This window comes from Sylvia atricapilla, chromosome Z, assembly GCF_009819655.1.
Source record: "Sylvia atricapilla isolate bSylAtr1 chromosome Z, bSylAtr1.pri, whole genome shotgun sequence".
In the NCBI taxonomy this organism is placed as follows: Eukaryota; Metazoa; Chordata; class Aves; order Passeriformes; family Sylviidae; genus Sylvia; species Sylvia atricapilla.
Genome location: NC_089174.1, coordinates 62,586,577 through 62,606,759, shown reverse-complemented (window position 1 = coordinate 62,606,759; position 20,183 = coordinate 62,586,577). Strand labels below are relative to the sequence as shown.

At 37.1% G+C, this 20,183-nt stretch overlaps 1 protein-coding gene across 1 annotated transcript in view; it reads right to left on the bottom strand.

Moving 5' to 3' along the window:
* RIT2 (Ras like without CAAX 2) overlaps nt 1–16,554 on the bottom strand; it is a 185,049-nt gene extending 168,495 nt beyond the window's left edge. The window contains exon 1 of the mRNA XM_066339790.1: nt 16,452–16,554. Within this exon, the coding sequence (XP_066195887.1) occupies nt 16,452–16,554 (103 nt within the window). The remainder of the gene's footprint in view (nt 1–16,451) is intronic.
* Nucleotides 16,555–20,183: the final 3,629 nt, after the last annotated feature.

Sequence of the window (20,183 nt, the reverse complement as noted above, 5' to 3'; positions counted from 1 at the left end):
AACTCTCCTCTCCTCTCCTCTCCTCTCCTCTCCTCTCCTCTCCTCTCCTCTCCTCTCCTCTCCTCTCCTCTCCTCTCCTCTCCTCTCCTCTCCTCTCCTCTCCTCTCCTCTCCTCTCCTCTCCTCTCCTCTCCTCTCCTCTCCTCTCCTCTCCTCTCCTCTCCTCTCCTCTCCTCTCCTCTCCTCTCCTCTCCTCTCCTCTCCTCTCCTCTCCTCTCCTCTCCTTTCCTGTCCTCTCCTCTCCTCTCCTCTCCTCTCCTCTCCTCTCCTCTCCTCTCCTCTCCTCTCCTCTCCTCTCCTCTCCTCTCCTCTCCTCTCCTCTCCTCTCCTCTCCTTTCCTTTCTGAAACAATCCACCATAATTGCTTTTGGATGTTGGCTTTGATCAATCTACTCTAATTGCTTAATCAAACACTTCGGTTTTAAATTTTAGAAACTCTCCTGTAGCCCAGAAATATTAATCCTGTTAGCTGTTCTCTTCCATAATCTATCAAACCACTCTTGAGGTTCATTGCCTTTTCAATTCTCTTATAAACTGTGTTATAATATTAGCTGGACAAAATACTCTTTGATGCTTCTCTCCAGATCTACAGAAATTACAAGGACAATTCCTTCATCTTTCCCTCTGTCTGCTCCATCCCACTTAACCATGCCCTGCTTTAACCACTTTAATTCAGATATTTCAGTGGGTAGGGCAGAAAATAGGGGTCAAGCCATTCTACGTTAATTTCAAAGCAAGACTCAGGAACAAGCACAGATTTTTTTTTTCTTCAGCTGCACAATATTTCCCTGTTTCCCTGCCCTCCACACCTACTCTGGAGTGAGTGACTTCCCCATTAAGATGCATTCATTTGGCTGGAACTCTCAATGTACAAAAAAAAAAGAGTTGTATTCTTTCTGCTCTACTGCTAAGGTCAAGCTGCCAGCTTTCTTTGTGATGTGTGAGGCAGCATAGAACACAAATTGCATTTCCACTCTCTTCAGGTTTTCTTTTAAATGCCACAATACTGACAGTAATCATTGAGCTGAACAGATATGACACATAAGACACTGACAGAACAAATAAAGCCCATCCTATCTTGGTTTTCCTCTAAGTAAATAAATATGTATTTGGTTGTCAGTTTAGCTAGAGAGGGTTCTGAAGATTGGCAACTTTTAAACCCTGTACATTGTGAGAAACTCATCATATGTTAAACATCCTGAGATTAATGTAAGTACAGAAATAAACTAGACATATAAATAAAATAAAATAAAATTGGAACAGAAAAAACCTTTCACAATAGATTGCAAATCTAAGCCCTTCCACATGGTCATGTTCCTGGTAAAATATTTTATTGGCAGGAAATGCACTTACAGTAAGTGTAACAGTAAACTTACAGTAAACAGTACAGTAAACAGCAAACTTACAGTAAGTTTGTGGGAAAAATAATTTTGAAAGACCGTATGGGCTCTACCGCATTTACTAAGATAAGCAGATGGTATTTTATGTTTCCTACTTCTCTCATAAATTCTATCATATACTTTAAGTGAGAGCCTACAAGAAGAAATCAGATAAAATGAGTAGAAGGAATTAGTACTCAGAGGCAAGTAATTCTATCACAAATATCTTAATGATTTTTAGCAGCTTGTTATGCACTAAACCTGAAAAGAATTATTCATGGTATTTGCCTGTGGTATTGAACTTTGTGAGCTAGAGAAACATTTGATTCCCTCAAAAACTTTTGTCACAGTACAAACTGGTATTGTGTCTACCTAGGTAATTTCCTGAGCAATCATGTCTACTACAACATATCTCATCTGTTCCCAATCCACATCCTGCTTTTTGTTGTCACTAAATTAACATCAGTGGTGATAAAGATATTTCCAAGTGTTTCAACCCTGTAAAGTACTCACTGTCTATGATTTTTACTGATTTTATTTGTGATGTTCAGAGTCAGAAAGGGAGCAACTGACAATTTCTTGAAATAAAAATTTTAATTTCCACATTCTTTCCTGCATATAGGTAATCAGAAAGGCATCTTATTCACAGGCTTGAAAATGCATTTTAATTACACCACCTAATTGTGGTGGTGTAACAGGTAAACCTTAACTGTGATCCCAACATAGAAAACTAATTTAAGTATTGCTTAAAACTTATTATTCTAAAACTCATGCAGTATGTACAGTGATACTTTAGAAATCGAAAATGCAGTTTCACAATCATGACAGTTTTGCATGGAAGTGTTTTTTTCAAGAAAGTCATAGCAAAACCAATAGGGACTAAGTTTGAATATTGACATCTGGTGTAGCAATTACCTGAGACACTCCTCTGTGAATACACTGGGTTAAAATCAGAGAAATCTAGACAAAAGATTTTTTTGTTTGTTTGTTTGTTTGTTTGTTTTTGGTTTTGGTTTTTTCCTCTGTCCTCGGAACAGGTAACAAGGGCCGGTGGGGCTGGCCCCGCTCCCTGCACGGCCCCCCAGGCCTGCCACTGCAGCAGTCCCAGCCGGATCGGGCCCGGCAGCTCCCGGGCACGGGGAGGAAGAGACATCCCCTCCCGGCCGGATCAGGCCCGAGCTGCTGCTAAAGTTCTGCTGCTACGCCACCCCCTCCACGGCCCGGGAGGCCTGGCAGAGCTGGGCCAGGCCCCTCCAGTGGCTGCTTGGGCGGCGGAAGGGGGAGCTGAAGCGGCAAGCGTGCGGCTGTGGGATCGCTCCCGCCCAGTGCGCTCCAGCCAAGGCTGCCGAGGCCCCCGCAGAGGGAGCCGCCAGAGACATCCTGGACCAGCCCGGCACCGCATGCATTACCACCCTCAGACATTTCCCAGGAAAGAACCGTCATGCGCTCTGCAGACTTGGGAGACTGCTAAGTCTTTCCTTGCAAAACACTAATCCTTCTGAGTGAGAGAAAAGGCAGAGTGGAGATATGTAGAGAGACAATATGAAGACATCCAAGTCAGTGAAAGAGTTACATCTTAGATGGAAGAGATGAGAAGATGGCTTAGTTTAAGGATGAAAGTCTTTTGTGAGCTATTGTAATGGACTGTGATATAATAGAATATTTCTTTAAACTGTGGAAAAATCTGCACTGCGGAGGTGAGAGTGTTCAGACTGCAGACATAAGCAAACACATTTGTGATGGATGAAGTAAATACTGAAGCAGCTGTGATTTTATGAGAAACATGAACAGAGAGAGAGATGAGATGAAGATGAAGGTCTGTGCTAGAAAGAGAAAAAGATCTTTGTTCATCTTTGCTTTTGGAACTATTCATCTTTAAAATGGTACCCCATGTGTATGACCCATATTGCAGAGGTGGGAGGCTGTGTAATATGGGAGGGATTTCACAACTGCAGATTTCCTAGGCAGCTGCTTTTGTGACAATTAAAGGTCACAAGAAGACTGTTTTTGTCTTGTGCGAAGTTTCTATGGTAAACCAAAAGAGACTTCTGTCTCTAAATGAGCTGATGAAAGACTATTATAAGCGGTAAAACTGACCTAGAGTTTCAAGTTTTGTCTTTATATGTTGTCTGTGAAAAAGAAAAGAAGCTGTTGGGAGAGAGGCGAAGTGTTTTAAAGGTTTTATTCTGATTCTTAATATTTTTTTCTCTCTTGAAATTTTGTTGGTAAGCCTGTCTTTATACCTTTTTAAGTTTTGAGCCTGCTTTGCTTTTCTCTTAGTCCTATTTCAGAGCAGAAAAAGAGTAAATAATTCTAATGAGCACTCAAACCACTACACTAATTTTGAGAAAAAGAAATCGGCAAACATGAAACCATGTCCTGAGTTGTAGTTTAGGATGTATTCTATCACCATCTTTAGTTAATGGCCCATCAATGCCTTTTGCATGACTCAGAGATAACTCCCTCTGGAAGTTATCTCTCTCTTTAATGGGCCATTAAGGCTCTCTTCCATGACTCATCATCCCATTGTGAGATGCTCCGCCCATGGGGAAGAGCCAAGCATTCTCACCTGGATATAAGCTGGGATTTGGGACAGTAGAAGCAGCCCTCACCCATTGGATTCCCAGAGGACTGGAGCTACCAGACCTTTCTATGAGATTTCTGTTTCAGGAAGACCACCTCGTCTGGACTGTTTCCATCACCCTGATCAGGTTGTATTCTGACTCTGTCAGTGGTTTTTTTCTTTTTGTATTTATTTTATTTTATTTTATTTTATTTTCCTTTTCTTCTCATTAAATTTTATTTCTGACTTAGAGCCTCTCACTTGGTTTGTTTTCAAACCACAACAAACCGCTAGTTTCATGTAGTTATTTTTAGGTAAATGAAATTGAGGAATAAAAGCTTTCAATCACCAAGTAATCTTATTCTTTAAATAAGCTGTCCCTGTCAATCAGCACAAGTTGTTATCTCACTGGGTTTTGCACAGCTTTCTATAAATTCTTTGAATTATGCGTTGGCACTAACAACTATTTTCGTTAAAGAGTGTTACTTTACACTAAATAAACCTTTCATGAGCATGTTTCAAGGATGTGTATATTTAAATCTGTTTATAGTCATTGTCATTTTGTTTTGATTTTTCCTTCTACTGCCACTTGTTCAAAGAATATTACAATGAAGTAGTGGTTTGTTTATGTTGTTATGAGCAATAAAAACTGGGGAGTGAGAGCAAAGGTAAGAGATGGGTCACAGAGAATAAGAGAAAACATACAGAAAAACATATATATTTGTTTTGCATCTTGTCATTTTCTCCCAGATTGGGGGAAAACAGTTTTATTCTGATACCAAAGGAAATATCCCTCTAGCATCACTGTGATTCATTATTCCACTGAAGATTTTTGTATGTGGAGGAATCTAGTTCTTCAGTGAACACAGAGGAGCCTGATAAATGCTGTGCCTCCCACTAATTTTACAGGGTGTTCCATATTGCTAAGGCTGGAATCCACAAACTCCCCTCTATTCTGGATGGTTGTTGGAACACCACACACGAGAAGCATCTCTTTTCCCAGCACCCCATAATTTTATATAAATATTAGATTTAAACAGCCTTGTACATGGCTGAGGAGAGAAAAAAAAATGCCTGTGCTCAGAAGACTTAGAATTACAGAATCATAGAAAAATGAAGGTTTGAAAAGATCATCAAGCTCAGCCATTATCTCAGCATTGACAGGATCACCACCAAACCATGTCCCTAACTTCCACATGCACGAGTTCTTTTAATACTTCCAGAGATGGTGAATCAACCACTGCCCTGGACAGCTTTCACTGAATATTTCACTGAAGAAATATTTCCTAATTTTAAACCTAAACCTCCCAAGTACAACTTGAGGCAATTTTCTCTTGTCCTATGGCTTGTTGCCTGGCAGAAGGTATCAACCCATGCCAGTCTACAGCTGTGATGATGCCGCTCCAGCTTCTAACTCCAGAGAGCCACTGAATGAAAAACATGAGATAAGAAGTCACAGAGGCAGAATGATCCCCTAACATGACCTCTGTGTGTATTTTGGACACCAAATGTGAAGCAGGTGTTGGAATATAACCACAGATTTTTAGCACCTCGTGGGTTAACTGCAGTGGAAAGATAACATGTGAAACCAATGTTCTTTGAAGTACAATTTTCTCCATTTTCTTTCTACCCCTTTACTCCTTTATCATTGCTTTACTCAACTGTTTCTAGTTTTCTGGTTTTTCAATCTTTTTCTATGTCTCTATTTTTTCTATTGTCTTTTTCTCTGTTCATAGTTGTTGATGTCTGTTAACATTTCCCACACAAACTGTTTGGATTGTTTCTTTTATATCTTTTCTTTTGATTTTTTCATAACACCTTCCTCATCATCAAATATCAGAGCAAATTATCATTTTGAGCATGTTACCTGGGGGAAAAAAAGGAAAAGAAGGAGGAAGCCTATGATGTGCACTCCTTGTTATGTCAGGCATTTAACAACTTTTAAGTATCTTGGGAAAGATTTGAAAAATGGGGATTTTGACTTCCATTTTTATAGGAACAGACTAGTAAACAGAGTGTGCACTGAAAGAGAGATTGTGTTGCTAATTCACAGGGTTTTTTTCACTCTAGGAAGTCCATTGAAACTGCTGTAAGTGGAAGAAAGGCACATGAACCTGGTTTCTGGAGCTCATACATTATACATGATATACTTGTGTAATGTCATAGATTGTTCTTTTTTTCTCCTCTAATCCCAGGAGAGAAATAATGTGTGTCTAGAGCATATCTGCAGATATACGGAGCCCTCATGAAGCCCAGGAACACATCCTAGGGCTGTACCCAGTGTCAGACACTGCACAGAGCAGAGCTCTGGCATGCTGTGTATGATGAGTGACCAAATACTCATGCCACCAGGCAGCACAAATAAGATTATTCACTGTGAAGAAAATGTCTAATGACTCCTTTTTAATCAAATCAAGAACATAATTTCTGTATAAGAATGTCCAGAAAAAATTTAGAGGATGGGAATTTTTAAAGCCTGCTAGGCATTCTGGATGACTTGAGAAGCTGTTGTTTTTGAAACAACTGAGAATTTGACAACACTTGGGTTTGGTTTTGAACATTCTGAATAAAAATCTAAAATAACAGTATATATATTTGCAAGCTGCTTAAGAGACTTTTCTGTAAAGACACTGCAGATCCTGTTCAGCAAAGAAAAGTTCAGTGTAACACAACAAGCTGTCATGCAGGTAGTAGGCTAGTAAAATTACTGAAGGAATCACAGAATGTGACAGAACAATCAAGTTAGAAAAGGAATCATAGGATTTGACAGAGAATAGGAATTTCAGCTAGGACACCTTTATTTTGGGCCCGCGAAAATAGACAAGAGTTACAAAATTACATTGGCACTTCAAGGAGATTGCAAAGAAAGCAATTACACAACAGCTCCTCATAACTGTAGTCAGTGTAAGCAGAAAAACTGTGTGCATCAGTCTCTCAGCTGATTACAGTTCTTACTTTGCCAAAGCCTATAAAATTAATTTTTAAATCTTATAAACATTTGTGATTCCACCTTTGGGACACCTGAAACAATTAGTTTTGTTCTAGGGTTTTAGTGAAAAGTTAAAACACTGACTAAATGAGTTAAAAATGTAATTTTTATTGAGACCAAATACGTGAAATTGGCAACAATACACAACTTGGCATCTCCTGAGATAGTGTTTTATGACACTCTCATCTTTTGGATTTTCTCTACCCCCCCTTGAAACAAAGTGATTTTAGCCAGTGTCTCCACTGCTTAGTGGCAGGTAATGTTTTGGCAAATGTCTAGGGCTTGCAGAAAAGCATCTTCCCAAGACACTTCCTAGGAAACTGGGACCCTGCACAACAGTCTGGGAACACTCAATTCCTGTCACCGGAGTTGTATGAGCAGGATGAGACTTCCAGGCTTGCAGGCATAAAGGGAGACTAATTATAGTCAAAGAACAAATTAAAAGTGGAAAAGGATTACCAGAGGAATGGAAGGGAACAAAATGGAAACTATGGAAAGAAAATAGATGAAAGCAGCAACAGAAAAAAAAAAAATTCTTAATTGTGCTTTCAAGAGTGTCCCTAATGGAATTAATCTCATCCAAATTCTAGCAGATAACAACACATGCCAAAAATGCTGCAGATGGCTCGGCTCAGCAGCAGGGATGGCTTGGAAGGGAAACTGTTCCTGTGGCTGCCTCAACAGATTGTTTACAGCAATGATACCGACAGTGCCCAGTCATTGTCATGAAACAGTGCTTGTTGCCTTGTTTGAGACTTCAATCTGGGCATTTCAAATGGCAGATTTATGTGTGGCAGAAACTAGGAGAGTCCTTGATAGTTCAATTCCTGCTGCTGAGGAATAGCCCAGAAGGTATTCTGTCTCTTTATAGCAAGCACTATGAATGGGAAAAGCTGAGCAGTGCTTAAGTCACTGAAATCTTCACTCTAAGTGAAGATCTGCTTTAATGAAACACCATGAAAAGCAGACTTATTAATATAAGTGTTTCTGTAAGCAGTAATTACTTAGAATCATAGAATACCCTGACTTGGAAGCGGATTACAAGGATCATCAAATCCATCTCCTGGCCCTGAGCAGGGCCATCCCCAAGCATCCCACCCCATGCCTGAGAGCATTGTCCAGATGTTTCTTATCTCTGTCAGTCTGGTGCTGTGACCATTCCCCGTCTATACACGGGAACCTGTTATTGCCCGAACACCCCCCTGGGGAAGAGCCTTTTCAGGATATCCACAGCTAAACCTCCCTCAGCTCAGCTTCAGGCCAATCTCTTGGGTCCTTCGCATAATTGTTCACACAGAGGCAGTGTAGGTGAAGACCCTTAATCATTAAATTACATTTCTATCCCGGAACAGAGAACAGCAGAAAAAACAAATTGGTTTGCCGTCCATCTGCACCACTACCCAACACACACGTGAGGTGGTCCGTACTATCTCAACATGTTTCTAGTTCTACAGGAGCCTTTATACTCTAAAGGATACATTTGAGTCATTTTTGAGGCACCATAAATGACTATTTTTTTTGTACACAAGAGACAAATCCAATCTTAAGACTAGCCTAAGGATCTCTCTTTAGCAGTCTGAACACAAAAAAGACTGCTGGATATATACTTTATTAGTGCCACATCAGCCAAAAGTCCTGGTGTCTTTTAACACATCTCATAATTTTGAGGATAATAGTAGTTCTTCTCTAAGAGAATTTGAAAACTAAATGATTTTTCTACTCTGGTATATTTTCTCTTTAATGTTCAATCTCTGTAATGTGTTCTGTCTTAATTTAAAGCACTTAGACTAACAAAACTTCCATGAGCCTGTTCCTTTCAAAGACTCTTCCACAATCTGCTCCATCTTGCTTTTAAGCAAATCATTAGGGGCATATGCCCCTCCTATTGACCAAAGGAAGTTTGTCTTGAAGATCTCATATCTAATCATACATGTTCTAATTCCAGTTTCATCACTTAACTTGTTACTCTCTATGAAACAATTTTGGTTGCTTTCCTCCTCAAATTTTGGAATATGTGTATTCTTCTTTTGATAGTTGTTACTTTTAAACATTTTACATTCTGCATCCCCGGTTCCAAAGGGACAGCTCGTTTGCCTTATCCAAGTGGGTATTAATCATCTGGATGCTGTGATGGGAGAAACTGGATGGATCAACATATTCACATCACAGCTGCATCCATTTACTTCAAATCTCTCTATACATATGCAAGTTTCACAATAAAGATTCATGAATTACTCTCTACTGCAGCTATTTTAATATAGTCATAATTGTTTGTCATCATAAATCATAGTGTCACTCCTTCTATCATCTCTGTTGGTTTTTTATGGAAGTCTGTTCTATTTATCTGGCATCTTCTAGTGCTGAAGAATCCAGGACTCCAGTCAGATTTCTGAGCACTGAGTTGGTATCTCACATGTAGAAACCCTCCCATTAAATACAGAGGGCATAATTGAATCCTCCACCATTGAACTATGTGAACTGCCAAAATAATGAATCTTTAACTCATTTCCCTGAGGCAAAAAAATCTGTCTACAAGGTCTACTGATAGGCAAAAGAAATTGATTAGTAAAAAATATAATTAATCCTTTCAAGTGGATAACATATACACTAAAGATAAATGAAGAATATCAGAAAGGGTTCCAGAATCATTTGAATTCTCAGATTCAGTGGTCCCAAATAAGATAACACATATAAGAATGCAGAATTTAGGTCATCGAGAGAGATGTCATAGCACAAGTGACTGCACTGGGGGAAAGAGAAAATAGCTTCAAGTTACTACAGTTATTTCTCCGTATGTGACCTCTGTGAACTACACTTGACTAAAAGAATTCCTTATTCTCTGAGGAACAAAAAATAACTGTACAGAGGAAACCAGTAGACAATCCTTCTTCTAGTAATGCCACAAATAGAAGAGCATGTCAATTTTTGGAATTCATACTCAAAAAGTTGATATGGAAATAATAAGGTTCTGTAATTAAGCATACAAGATATTCTGAGCAGGAAAACAAGGTCCTACAAGTGAAGTTGTTTGTATTCAGTGTGTTGCAGTGAATGAAGATTGAGGTGTGAACTCATCATTGTCTACAAGTATTAACAGAAAACACAGATTTTCTCAAAGTTGTTAACAAATAGATAAGATAAAATGTCTAAAAGTTGGGATTACACAAAATCAAGATTGAAGCAAATTCAATTATTTACCTGTGAAGGAAACTAAAACACACAGACACTTTTGTAATCAAAGATCACAAATCTACCAGGAGCTGTGCCTTTATATAATCTCTAGAGTTTAATCTGGTTTATGAGAAAACTGGAAGTTACCCATACCTAGGCATGTGATTGTCTAGTATTGGTGGCCCTTCTCTATAAGTTGTTTATTTTTTCATGGCAATGTACAACATGCATCACCATTATTTTGTATGAAACACTTGCAATTCTGCATCAAAACTATGACTCCTGTTCAGTTTACAGAATTCCACACATGACAAACAGGATTAGGATTTTTTTCCATGGGTACATAATTGTCAAGATGTATTACTCTGTGCTTCGGTCTGCATCACTATCAGATTTCTTCTGTCTGCTCCCTTCCTTTCCTAGCCTCACACTGACACTTCTACACCACATCACAACTAATCAGTCGATGCAGGCAGCACCATGAAGTGACAAAGGAATTTATATGTTATTTTTAATGGTCAGTACCTTTATATTTTCATAACTATCACCAAGTAGGAAGTTTACCTGTAATAAAAAAAAAAAAAAAAAAAAAAAAAAAAAAAAATTTTTAATCTGAATAAGTAGAATATTTTCCCTGAAACACCAGAGGAATTAAAAATCTGGATTACATTTTTTTTTCAAATAGAGAATGTTGAGGGAACAAACAATTCTTTCCAAATGTCATACAGATGTGTGTCTTTGTCAATTAAGTATCTCAATTGCTTCTTCACTTAAATAAAAATAGGCATTTTTTTGTAGTTAGAGGAGAAGAAGGAAAAACTAAACCAGCAAAAACTACACTGTGTTGACTTTGAGGGGTAAAAAAGGAACTTTGCTTGCCTTAACTGTAATCCACAGCTTGCCCAAGCACTTGGAAGGGGTGCACATGAAAGCATTTTACTCATACTAAGCAGTAACTAAATCCAACACCTTCATCCTGGTGATTGACTTGCCTCAGGATATGAGAGAAGGCCAGACCTTTTTTCTTTGATTCATTTACTAGGAGTTTAGGGAAGCACAGCTGTACCTGAGAATATTCCTGGGGAAAATAAGAAACTGAATCAAAACCAACCACCTCCAAACAAATAGGCGGCTGAAGCAATCAATGTCTAGAGCATGCTCTATGATACCGAGTCCAGTTGAGGGGTAAGAACAGCATTAGAAGGCCCAAGTGGTGCTTTTCAAGCTCATAACTTTTTATACCTTTGCCCTTCATAATAACCTGGATCGTACATTAACTTATCTCCACGGAGTTTACAAACAACTGCACACACTCCAGGGTGTGTGCTCTATTTACTGGGGAGTCTTCTTATGAAGACATGCTTGAAAATAATAGGTGCATAATATGCAATATTAAGGCAGAATAGGAGGTAAAACCGGCCCAGGAAAAAAAATGGCAGTTTACCACCTAAATGAAAGAAAATTGCAGATTCAATCTAAGTCCTTGTACTGAAGCTCTTGCATCACAGAGAACATAATTGTTTTCACACATTTTTGGAAGTTATTGTGTACACATGATCTTGAAATTAATTGGATGAGTCACCTGCATCTGTAGTAACACAGCCTTTATGCCACAATGGCAAAACCAAAAAAGAAACAAAAAAAGAAACAAACCAAACCAAAACAAAAACCAACCAACCAACCAAACAAAATCAAGGAAAACAATGGGTAAGAATGCCTGCCTTAGCCAGCCCGGTCTGAGATTACATTTCCTCACTATTCCTCCAGTATCCTTGAAAGAATCTTCTCTTAATTTCTTGTCTTCTACGTTTTTTTTGTTTGTTTGTTTGTTTTTGGGTTTTTGTTGTTGTTGTTGTTGTTGTTTTGTTTTTGGTTTTTTTTTTTTTTTAACTCTTTTTAAGATTGAAGCCTGAAAATACATTTCTAACTGCTTTCCAATATATGATAAAACAGGAAATATATCAGTTTTACAAAAGTCTTGAGGCAATTAAAAAAACATCTTCCAATTTTGTATAGCGACAACAGATCATCTGGAAATCAGTTTGAGAAATAAATATTGAAAAATGAACATTTTCTCCAAGATAAAAAATCTTGTATTAGAAAATATATTTATTAGTTTTGATTTTTAAAGAATTCATCTTCTCATCTGAAATGCAACTTCCATAAGACAGCTAACAAGAAATTTACTTTGCATCTGTGATAAACCCATGCTATGCATAAACATGTAATTTTATTTACCTGGCATAACTGTAGATCATCTTCAGCCTTAAATAAATCATCAGCAACCAGGGTTAGAAAAAACAGTTAAACAAAAAACTAAGAAAACACTAAAATAATAGTTTTATTCAGCCAAGAAGATGTAAAGGTGGATTGTGGTGCAGTCTGATCAGTGTTTGGAGATTGCTTGGGTAAATAATTTTTCATCAGAGGGAGGTTTTTATTTCATTCAGTTGCACAGGTCCATCAATTTGTTAATTTTAGCAGTCACTTTGCAACCCCTGGGTTAATCATCACTAATGTTTTGCAGAATGAGCTGCAGTAAAGTATCGTTATCAGTGTCATTGATTTGCTAAACATAAGGCAGCAATGAATGGTCTCAGGATTGAAAAGCTCCTTTGTGCATGCCTTTTATTTGTAACACTAAGAAACAGAGCTAATCCCAGAAGTCTGGTCTGTGTCAGGCAAGGACCTTGATAGCACCTTGTTTACTGATCTCTGAAGGTATTTGTAAGCAAAGTATGTTTCAAAATCACCAAGGTTCTTAGGGTTTGAACCCTATATCAGGTAACCTCAGGTAGGTTTGAGTGGTACTGAGATATTTGATGATATTTGTCATCAGAGTTGAGAAGAACAAGTGTTAATTTCTCTTTTTTAATTTAAATGCAATTATAGTTAGAAATATGTCATTTTGATATGGACTATAATTGAATGAGAGTCAATACAAAATTTGCTTTATTTACTTCAGTTTAATTTCAATTTAATTATTGGTTCTAGCAGAACTTTGGTGTGAGCTTGCATCAGCTTATATTTGGTGTTCTTGATGACAAACACAACTTACAGAATATAAGAAATTAATATATTGCTCTAAAAACAAAAATAATTCTGTTTTCAGAAGTCTTAGAAGGGATAGCATTCTAGACAATCTATATTCCATAATTAGAGTACACAAGTAAAATACTATAAAAATTTTCATCTAGCTTTGTACATTTTTACTAGGCAATACACAAATATTGCCTATTTCTTCTGAAGGCTGGTTTTTGCAGTGGTGTTTTTTCCTCCTGTAAAATAATGGCAGACTTTTTGTTTTTTCTTTTTTTTTAATTAGTATTAGTTTTCCAGAATTGGTTTTGAAGCTTGAGAGCCCTTAAGTAACAATTCTCATGCAGTTTACACATTATTACTCTGCATGTGATGGGTGTTAGACTTGGATGCACAGAGTTCATCTTCTTTTACTGATTCCTGTAAAATTTACACCACACTGAATAGCACAAAAAAAAAAAAGGATGTTGGCTGTCCTCCTGGACTGTCTGCCATCTTGGAGCAGAGAAATGAAGAGACAAGACTGACTAATCCAAAGGGAATTTTTTGTAAACACCAAGGTTAAAAAAAATCCATTTTTGGTCTCCTCCTCCTAATTCTACCCCATGCACGTGTCACAGTAAGAGAGTAGGGGAGGGTTGGAAACACAAGATCAAAATGCCCAGGGGATCAGGGGATGCCTGAAAGTGAGCTATATCCAAGGTAAAAAGAAATCTGACATTTTTGTGTCTTGGTTCCTATAGAAAATTAACCTCAAACCTGAATTATTTAATATTTGAATGAATTGAGGAATAGAAAGGCTTTTATCTGAAAGAAGTTTTCCACTCAGTAATTTAACCCCAGCTGCTACTGTTTTTATCACAACTTAAAAGCAAAGGGAGAGGGAAAAGATGGGAAAAAGAAGGCAGGATGGTATCAATGTATCAAACCACATCACTGATTTCTCAAAATCAAAATTGGAAATTGAACTATTTTTCTTTCATTCATTTTTGTGGTTAAATTCATAATTTCCTGGACACAGTGAATCTAAGTCACTAGGGAAAAGCAGAGCTCACCTTGTAGAATGAAAGCAGTCATTAAGGCCTTTTTCTGTTTTTAATCCAGGGTAAATTAAGCCTATTTATATAACAGTCAGAATGAATTAGTGATTTATGGAATGACAACTATTTTTACTTTTTATCTCTCTCTAAACTCTATCAGCTGGACTATCTCTCTGGATTCTACTGAAATATTTAAGGTCTATTACACATCAGATGTTCATAGCCAGTAAATGTTGAACTGCTCATCTCCTTTCTTATGAACTCTTAAAAACACTCAGTTGCTGGGGTGGTTTTGTTTGTTTGTTTGTTTACCCAGGACTTTCACTTTCATGATAACAAGAGAAAATTCTCACTAATCCCATAAAATTTCATAAATATCCACTTAAATTTTTTTTTCTTTAGACCACACAATTCTACTTGTTAACTATGTGTTGCTCAGCTTTAGAGAGGTATTATATCTTGGTGAATCCACAGATTTAAACACTTTATTCTCATTAAATTAGCAGCTAGCATTTTCTGAACATAGAGATTTGAATTAACTAAATTTGTGATTTCAACTCTTATCTAATAGTAAATGGAAACTCAGAAATTTCCTCCACATACATGTAAAGTTGGTTGTTATGATTCAGTCATGCTGTGAATGAAGAATGGTTTGTAATACTTCATGGTGAACAAATTTTCAAAATTGCATTATTCCAACAAGTATATTCTGGGGGAGGAGGGAAATTGCTGCCATTTTTTTGACACATTCAGTTGAAAAAATACAGAATAAAAAAAATTAAAAAGACATAAGTAATGAAAAAAAATTCTGAAAGTTCCAGCTGGCACATCCTGGATACCTGCTTTTCTATGGAAAAGATAATCTGAAATTTCAGAAAGTTATTCTGAAGTTACCAATATTTTGTTCTTTCTCATTTTGTATGGTGATTATGTACTAACATCTGTGCAAGAACTGATTGCTTGTCTAAGCAATACTGATGGGAGTAGCTTCCACTGAAAGATGTGCCACTGAAGTTGAAGCCAAATATAAAAAACCCACAAAGATTATGGATGCAGAAAGAAAATCATGTTCACTTACAATTTTTAACTTTTTGCACCATACTTCATCTTATTGCTTGAATATAAATTAAACTTGTTTGATCCACACAGTATTGCAGTTTAGTGTCACAAGTATTTATCCTGAAAATTCCTTGGAATCTAGCCAGGATGTATTGTATTGTATTATATTATATTATATTATATTATCCTGATTTTTGTAATTTTGTTTATCTTTCTGTTATTCTTTTGAATTTCCAGAAGACGTAATCAAATTCTTGTTGTGTGGCCAGCTCAATATACTGACTTCTGAGACAAACTCTGCATGTTCAGCAAAGTATTTGTAAGAACAGAGAATGCTGATTTCAGTGGGAATAAATCAAAGCTGATAATATCTGGGAAAAAAAAAAAATACTGTCCAGAGAAAATAATGACTCCTCTGAAGAGATATCATTGTCAGACACTAGCATGTCTTGCCAGCTGTAGACAGGGTTATTAAAATATGCTGCAAATCTGCCTGGAGTGAGACACAGGCAGGCATGCTGTACCTGTCCCGACCAGAGAGGAGACTAAAACCCACTAGAGGCACAATGACACTCAAAACCCCCCCAAAAATCCCACCAAAAAAACCCCAAAACAAAACAAAACAAAAAAAAACCTAAAACAAAACACTGACAAAAAAAAAAAATTAAAAACCCTCAAAACCAAAACAAAACAAAAACCAAACCAAACCCAACCAAAATAACAACAACAACAAACCCAAACCAAACAAACAAAAAAATCCCACCCCACAACAGATTCACTGCAGGCATCTCCCACAGTCTACTCTGTGCACCTGACTTTGCAGTTAGTTTGATTTCTGGCTGAGCACAAGGACCTTGAGGCCAACAAGTTACATCCACACTGTCCAGCAAACCACCCCCCCTCACCAAGTGGGAGAGTGACATGGGCACTTGCTATTGAACTCACAGCAGCAGCAGAAGCCTGGCTGCTCTCTCGTCACACACAACAGACCCAAGGTCAGCCCTACACGAATAACCAATTTAAAAGGCTTGCAGCGTTTCAATCTGTAACAAATTAAGCTGACTCATTGCCCCAGTCACAAACTATAGTCTTTTATCCAAGCCATGTGCAAGAGAAAGAATGAAACCCCTCATTAAAAAATGTCCTTTTCCGGTGAACTTTACACTCTTTATTCACCCTTTTCTCTCCCAAAATATTGTTGCTGAAACTTACCGCTTTTGCCAACTCCCCCTGCTCCCAGCATCACCACCTTGTACTCTCTGGAGCCTGCTGAAGCACTGCTCGCGGAGCTGATCATTGCATTTTCTAGCTCCATCTTGCATGAAGCAGCAGAAGGGACTGAAACAGGAGAAAAAGCAACTGGCAGGTGTTTTCTCTGATCTTAAACAACTATAAAAGCTGTGTTAGTGGAAAAAAGAGGCAGAAAGGGAAGCTATAATGCAAGAGCTATGATTTACCAGCCTCACACACTGCTGTGCCTGTGTTAGCTGGAGAAGGTCTCATAGCAACCACTTTAACAGCTTCCAATAAAAATCTCTCTCTGCCCCCTCCCAGCTCTGTATCGTTCTCTGTTTCTCTTCCTGGACAGCAGCAGTTTTGCGAGGCTCAAGAGGTCTGCTACCTCTGGGGTTATAGTGTCTTTGACCAAATAGATCAGATACTTCAGCAAAACAAAATGGATCGAATTTCTTAATTATTAAGTTTGTTATTCTATATAGTACTTGCTCAAATCTTAAACCAGATAACCTTCTTTTCACTTTGGAGAATAATATGAATCCTATAATCATCAAGTTTGCTAGTTTTACACTAGATAGTATTACAAGTGAAAAAAGTAACGATATTTAACAGCCTTTTTTCTTAGTGAAGCTCACTGCAAACACAGAAGTTTTCTAGGGCTAGATTTGTCCTCAGATCAATACTCATTTTAGTTGAGTTTATATCAATTATATGCAGAAATAGACCAGATACTTTGGGGGAAAAAACAACTTTACTTGTTGCTTCCCTCCTTTTTCCAGACACAATTTCTGAAGGAGACAGGGACTGAAAGGAGGGGGATATATTTGTTCATTCAGAAAAGTTGTAAAGAAGACAACTAACTTTTAAAAAGATTTAGTACTAATATCAAGTGATTTATCTTACTAAGCTGGTGTAGTAGAAAATCTCACACTGAAATTATTCAGTGAATATTTACTACAAAGCACGGCAGCTCTTCATTGATTTCTGGTTTTGCTCCTAAAATATCTGGTCTATTTAAAGAATATGACAAATAACAAGACTCTTGCCAGCTTAAACTGTTATTTGATATTTTTTGGGAACCAAAAAGCATCTACTGCAAAATGGAGAGCAAAATTTGTACTCCTTTGGAAATGCTGGGCTTTCACGACAGAGGTGACTATTAAGGAGACATGGAAATGGAAGCAGAAAAAGCAACTAATAAAGTATTTTGGAAGTCTGAGACACCTGTGTCTGTCCACTCTTCCAATAATTTAAGAGATTAAACACATGGCAATATTTAGGAGTAGTTTAGAATTAAAAACTGAAAGAGAAATGAAAAAAAAATAGACTGAAGAAGGACATGACTTAAAGAAAATTAAGGAGAGGAAAAGGTGTTGAAGGGCACATATATTTTAGAAAGATAGCTTAAGGGGGTAAGACAATACATTATTAAAAAAGAACCAATGCATAGATATTATGATAATAACGATTAGAATGGAGAAGGTAAACAGAACATGAATACACATTTTCCCTCCTAATAAAAACTTAGGAGACATTGGATGGAACAGAAAGTGGCCCAGTGGGGGAAAAAAACAAAACAAAACAAACAAAAACAAAAACACCACAAAACAACACCCAAAACCAAACCAAACAAACAAAAAAACCCACAAAAGCAAACTTAGAAAATATCAACTAAGTTAGGAAAATTTTTGATGTTTGTAATTGTGGGCAGAATAATTGATCTTGTAATGAAAATAATTTCAATATGGAGTGATACAAACTCTTTCGTGAACTGTTAAAATCACCATCTCTTGCTTAAGGGGTACTCACATGAATAGATCCTGGAAAAACACAGAGAAATCCAAGTATGATAGTCTGTTTTCAGCCAGGCAGCAAAAGAGGGCAGAGACAGAATCACTGTGTTCTGAGAAGTCCTCCAGAGTCAGGATCTGCCACTGTCCTGAGGAACTTCTGAGCCAACCCTGCTGTGAGCAGCTCGGTAGTGCCAGGGAAGGTTGCCTGTATTTATGTCTGGATGGAAATCTCTGAACTCAGAAGGGTTTGTTCTCCAGAGCATAAAGTAGGACGTAAACAGGAAATGCTGCATACAATAATATGTTATCTAATATTGAATTTCAGAAGGAACAGACAGGTAGGTCAGTTAATCCTCCTTGCAATTAGAATTTAATTTTCATTAAAACCATTCTCATGTGTCCATTATTGATACAGTAGATAAAACTAATAATGATATCAAAACCACTGCTTAGAACAGCTGGGTTTTTCTGGTAATCTCCCATCAACAAAACAACCTTCTCCTGAGGAGCTTTTGTTCCCAAACCTGGCAGAACATTTGGCTGACATTAAAACATCAGGAAAGTGGGTGGCTGTGGGCATGACATAAAAGACAACCTAAGCAAAATATACTTACATATAAAAATATTAGTGAACATAATATATAAAAAATAGGCAAGAATGAGTCATATTTTTTTCCCTGCTGTTCTGTTTGTCATAGAAAAGTAGCAAGCCCATTTTTTCTTTGTTTTGAGCTGGGAAATGGAGAGGGAATTTGTGAAATGGAAGAGGCTACAAAAGGGAATTATGTTAGAGCAGGAAGATGAGTAAGACTACCAAACAGAAAGCTTCTCTCTCACCTTTAAAGAAAAACATGAAAAAAAAATTGACAGCACTTTTTTTTTTTTTGTCTGAAAGAGCAAAATTAAGTATTTGTTCATGAGAATTAAACACTTAAAAGACTTGCTTTAGAGGCACATTGCTGTTTATTTATAACTGGTCATTAAGTATTATTACATTATATAAATAAATGTATTGAATAGACATATCCTCCTAAACTCCAGAGATTTGTCCATAGCTTAAAAAGGTGATACTGCATTCCTATTTATAAAACAGGACTTGTTCTAATTGGTTTACATCATAACTTGCTGTTGACAAACAGCCTCCTCTGCCCTAGTTTTATTCAATTCAGTAGTGGAGGAGAAGGATTTGGCTTTACTTACATTTACAGTAATATCAATTAGTCTTCCTTCTCCCACCAGATCAGTAAAGTACAAGGGTATACTTTCAGTCTGCTGCCAATAAATTTAATACTGAGACGATTTGAAATCACCTGTAATGAAACACATAATAATATAGGGGGAAAATCAGCTACATAAATATTTCATAGGTAACAGGAATAAACTGTACTACCTACAACTATTTAACCTGAGATACTGGAGTTTTTACAGTGTGTGACATTCCACAGCAAATTCCAGCCATCTATTTTATCTGTGCTTCACTTCTTAAAAGACACATATTTATCATGATGCAAATTCTTAGAAAGGTGTCCTTGGGCAAAAAAAGGTGTAACTTCAAAGATGGGAAAAAATCTTGGAGTACTAGCTTGTAATGAATCATTTATTTAAGAAATTCAGTTCTTTTCCTGTTTATGTATTGTTTATGACTTTGTGGCAATTCTGCTGGTTTTTCCTCTTCTTTTTATTTTAAATTTTCTATTAAAACTCACTGTAAAATACAGCAAGCAATTAAACCATTCAGTATTCAAATTATAACAACTTCTGTGTTTGAATTCATATCTTGTTAGTTAAGGCTGAAAAGATCTTTAAGGATGCTTAGGTCTTAAAAAAAGAACATACAGATAAAAGAGAAGAGATGTAGATGAGCTTTTTTTCTAGAGAAAATGCCATTAGGAAACATATATCATTCATCCTACAT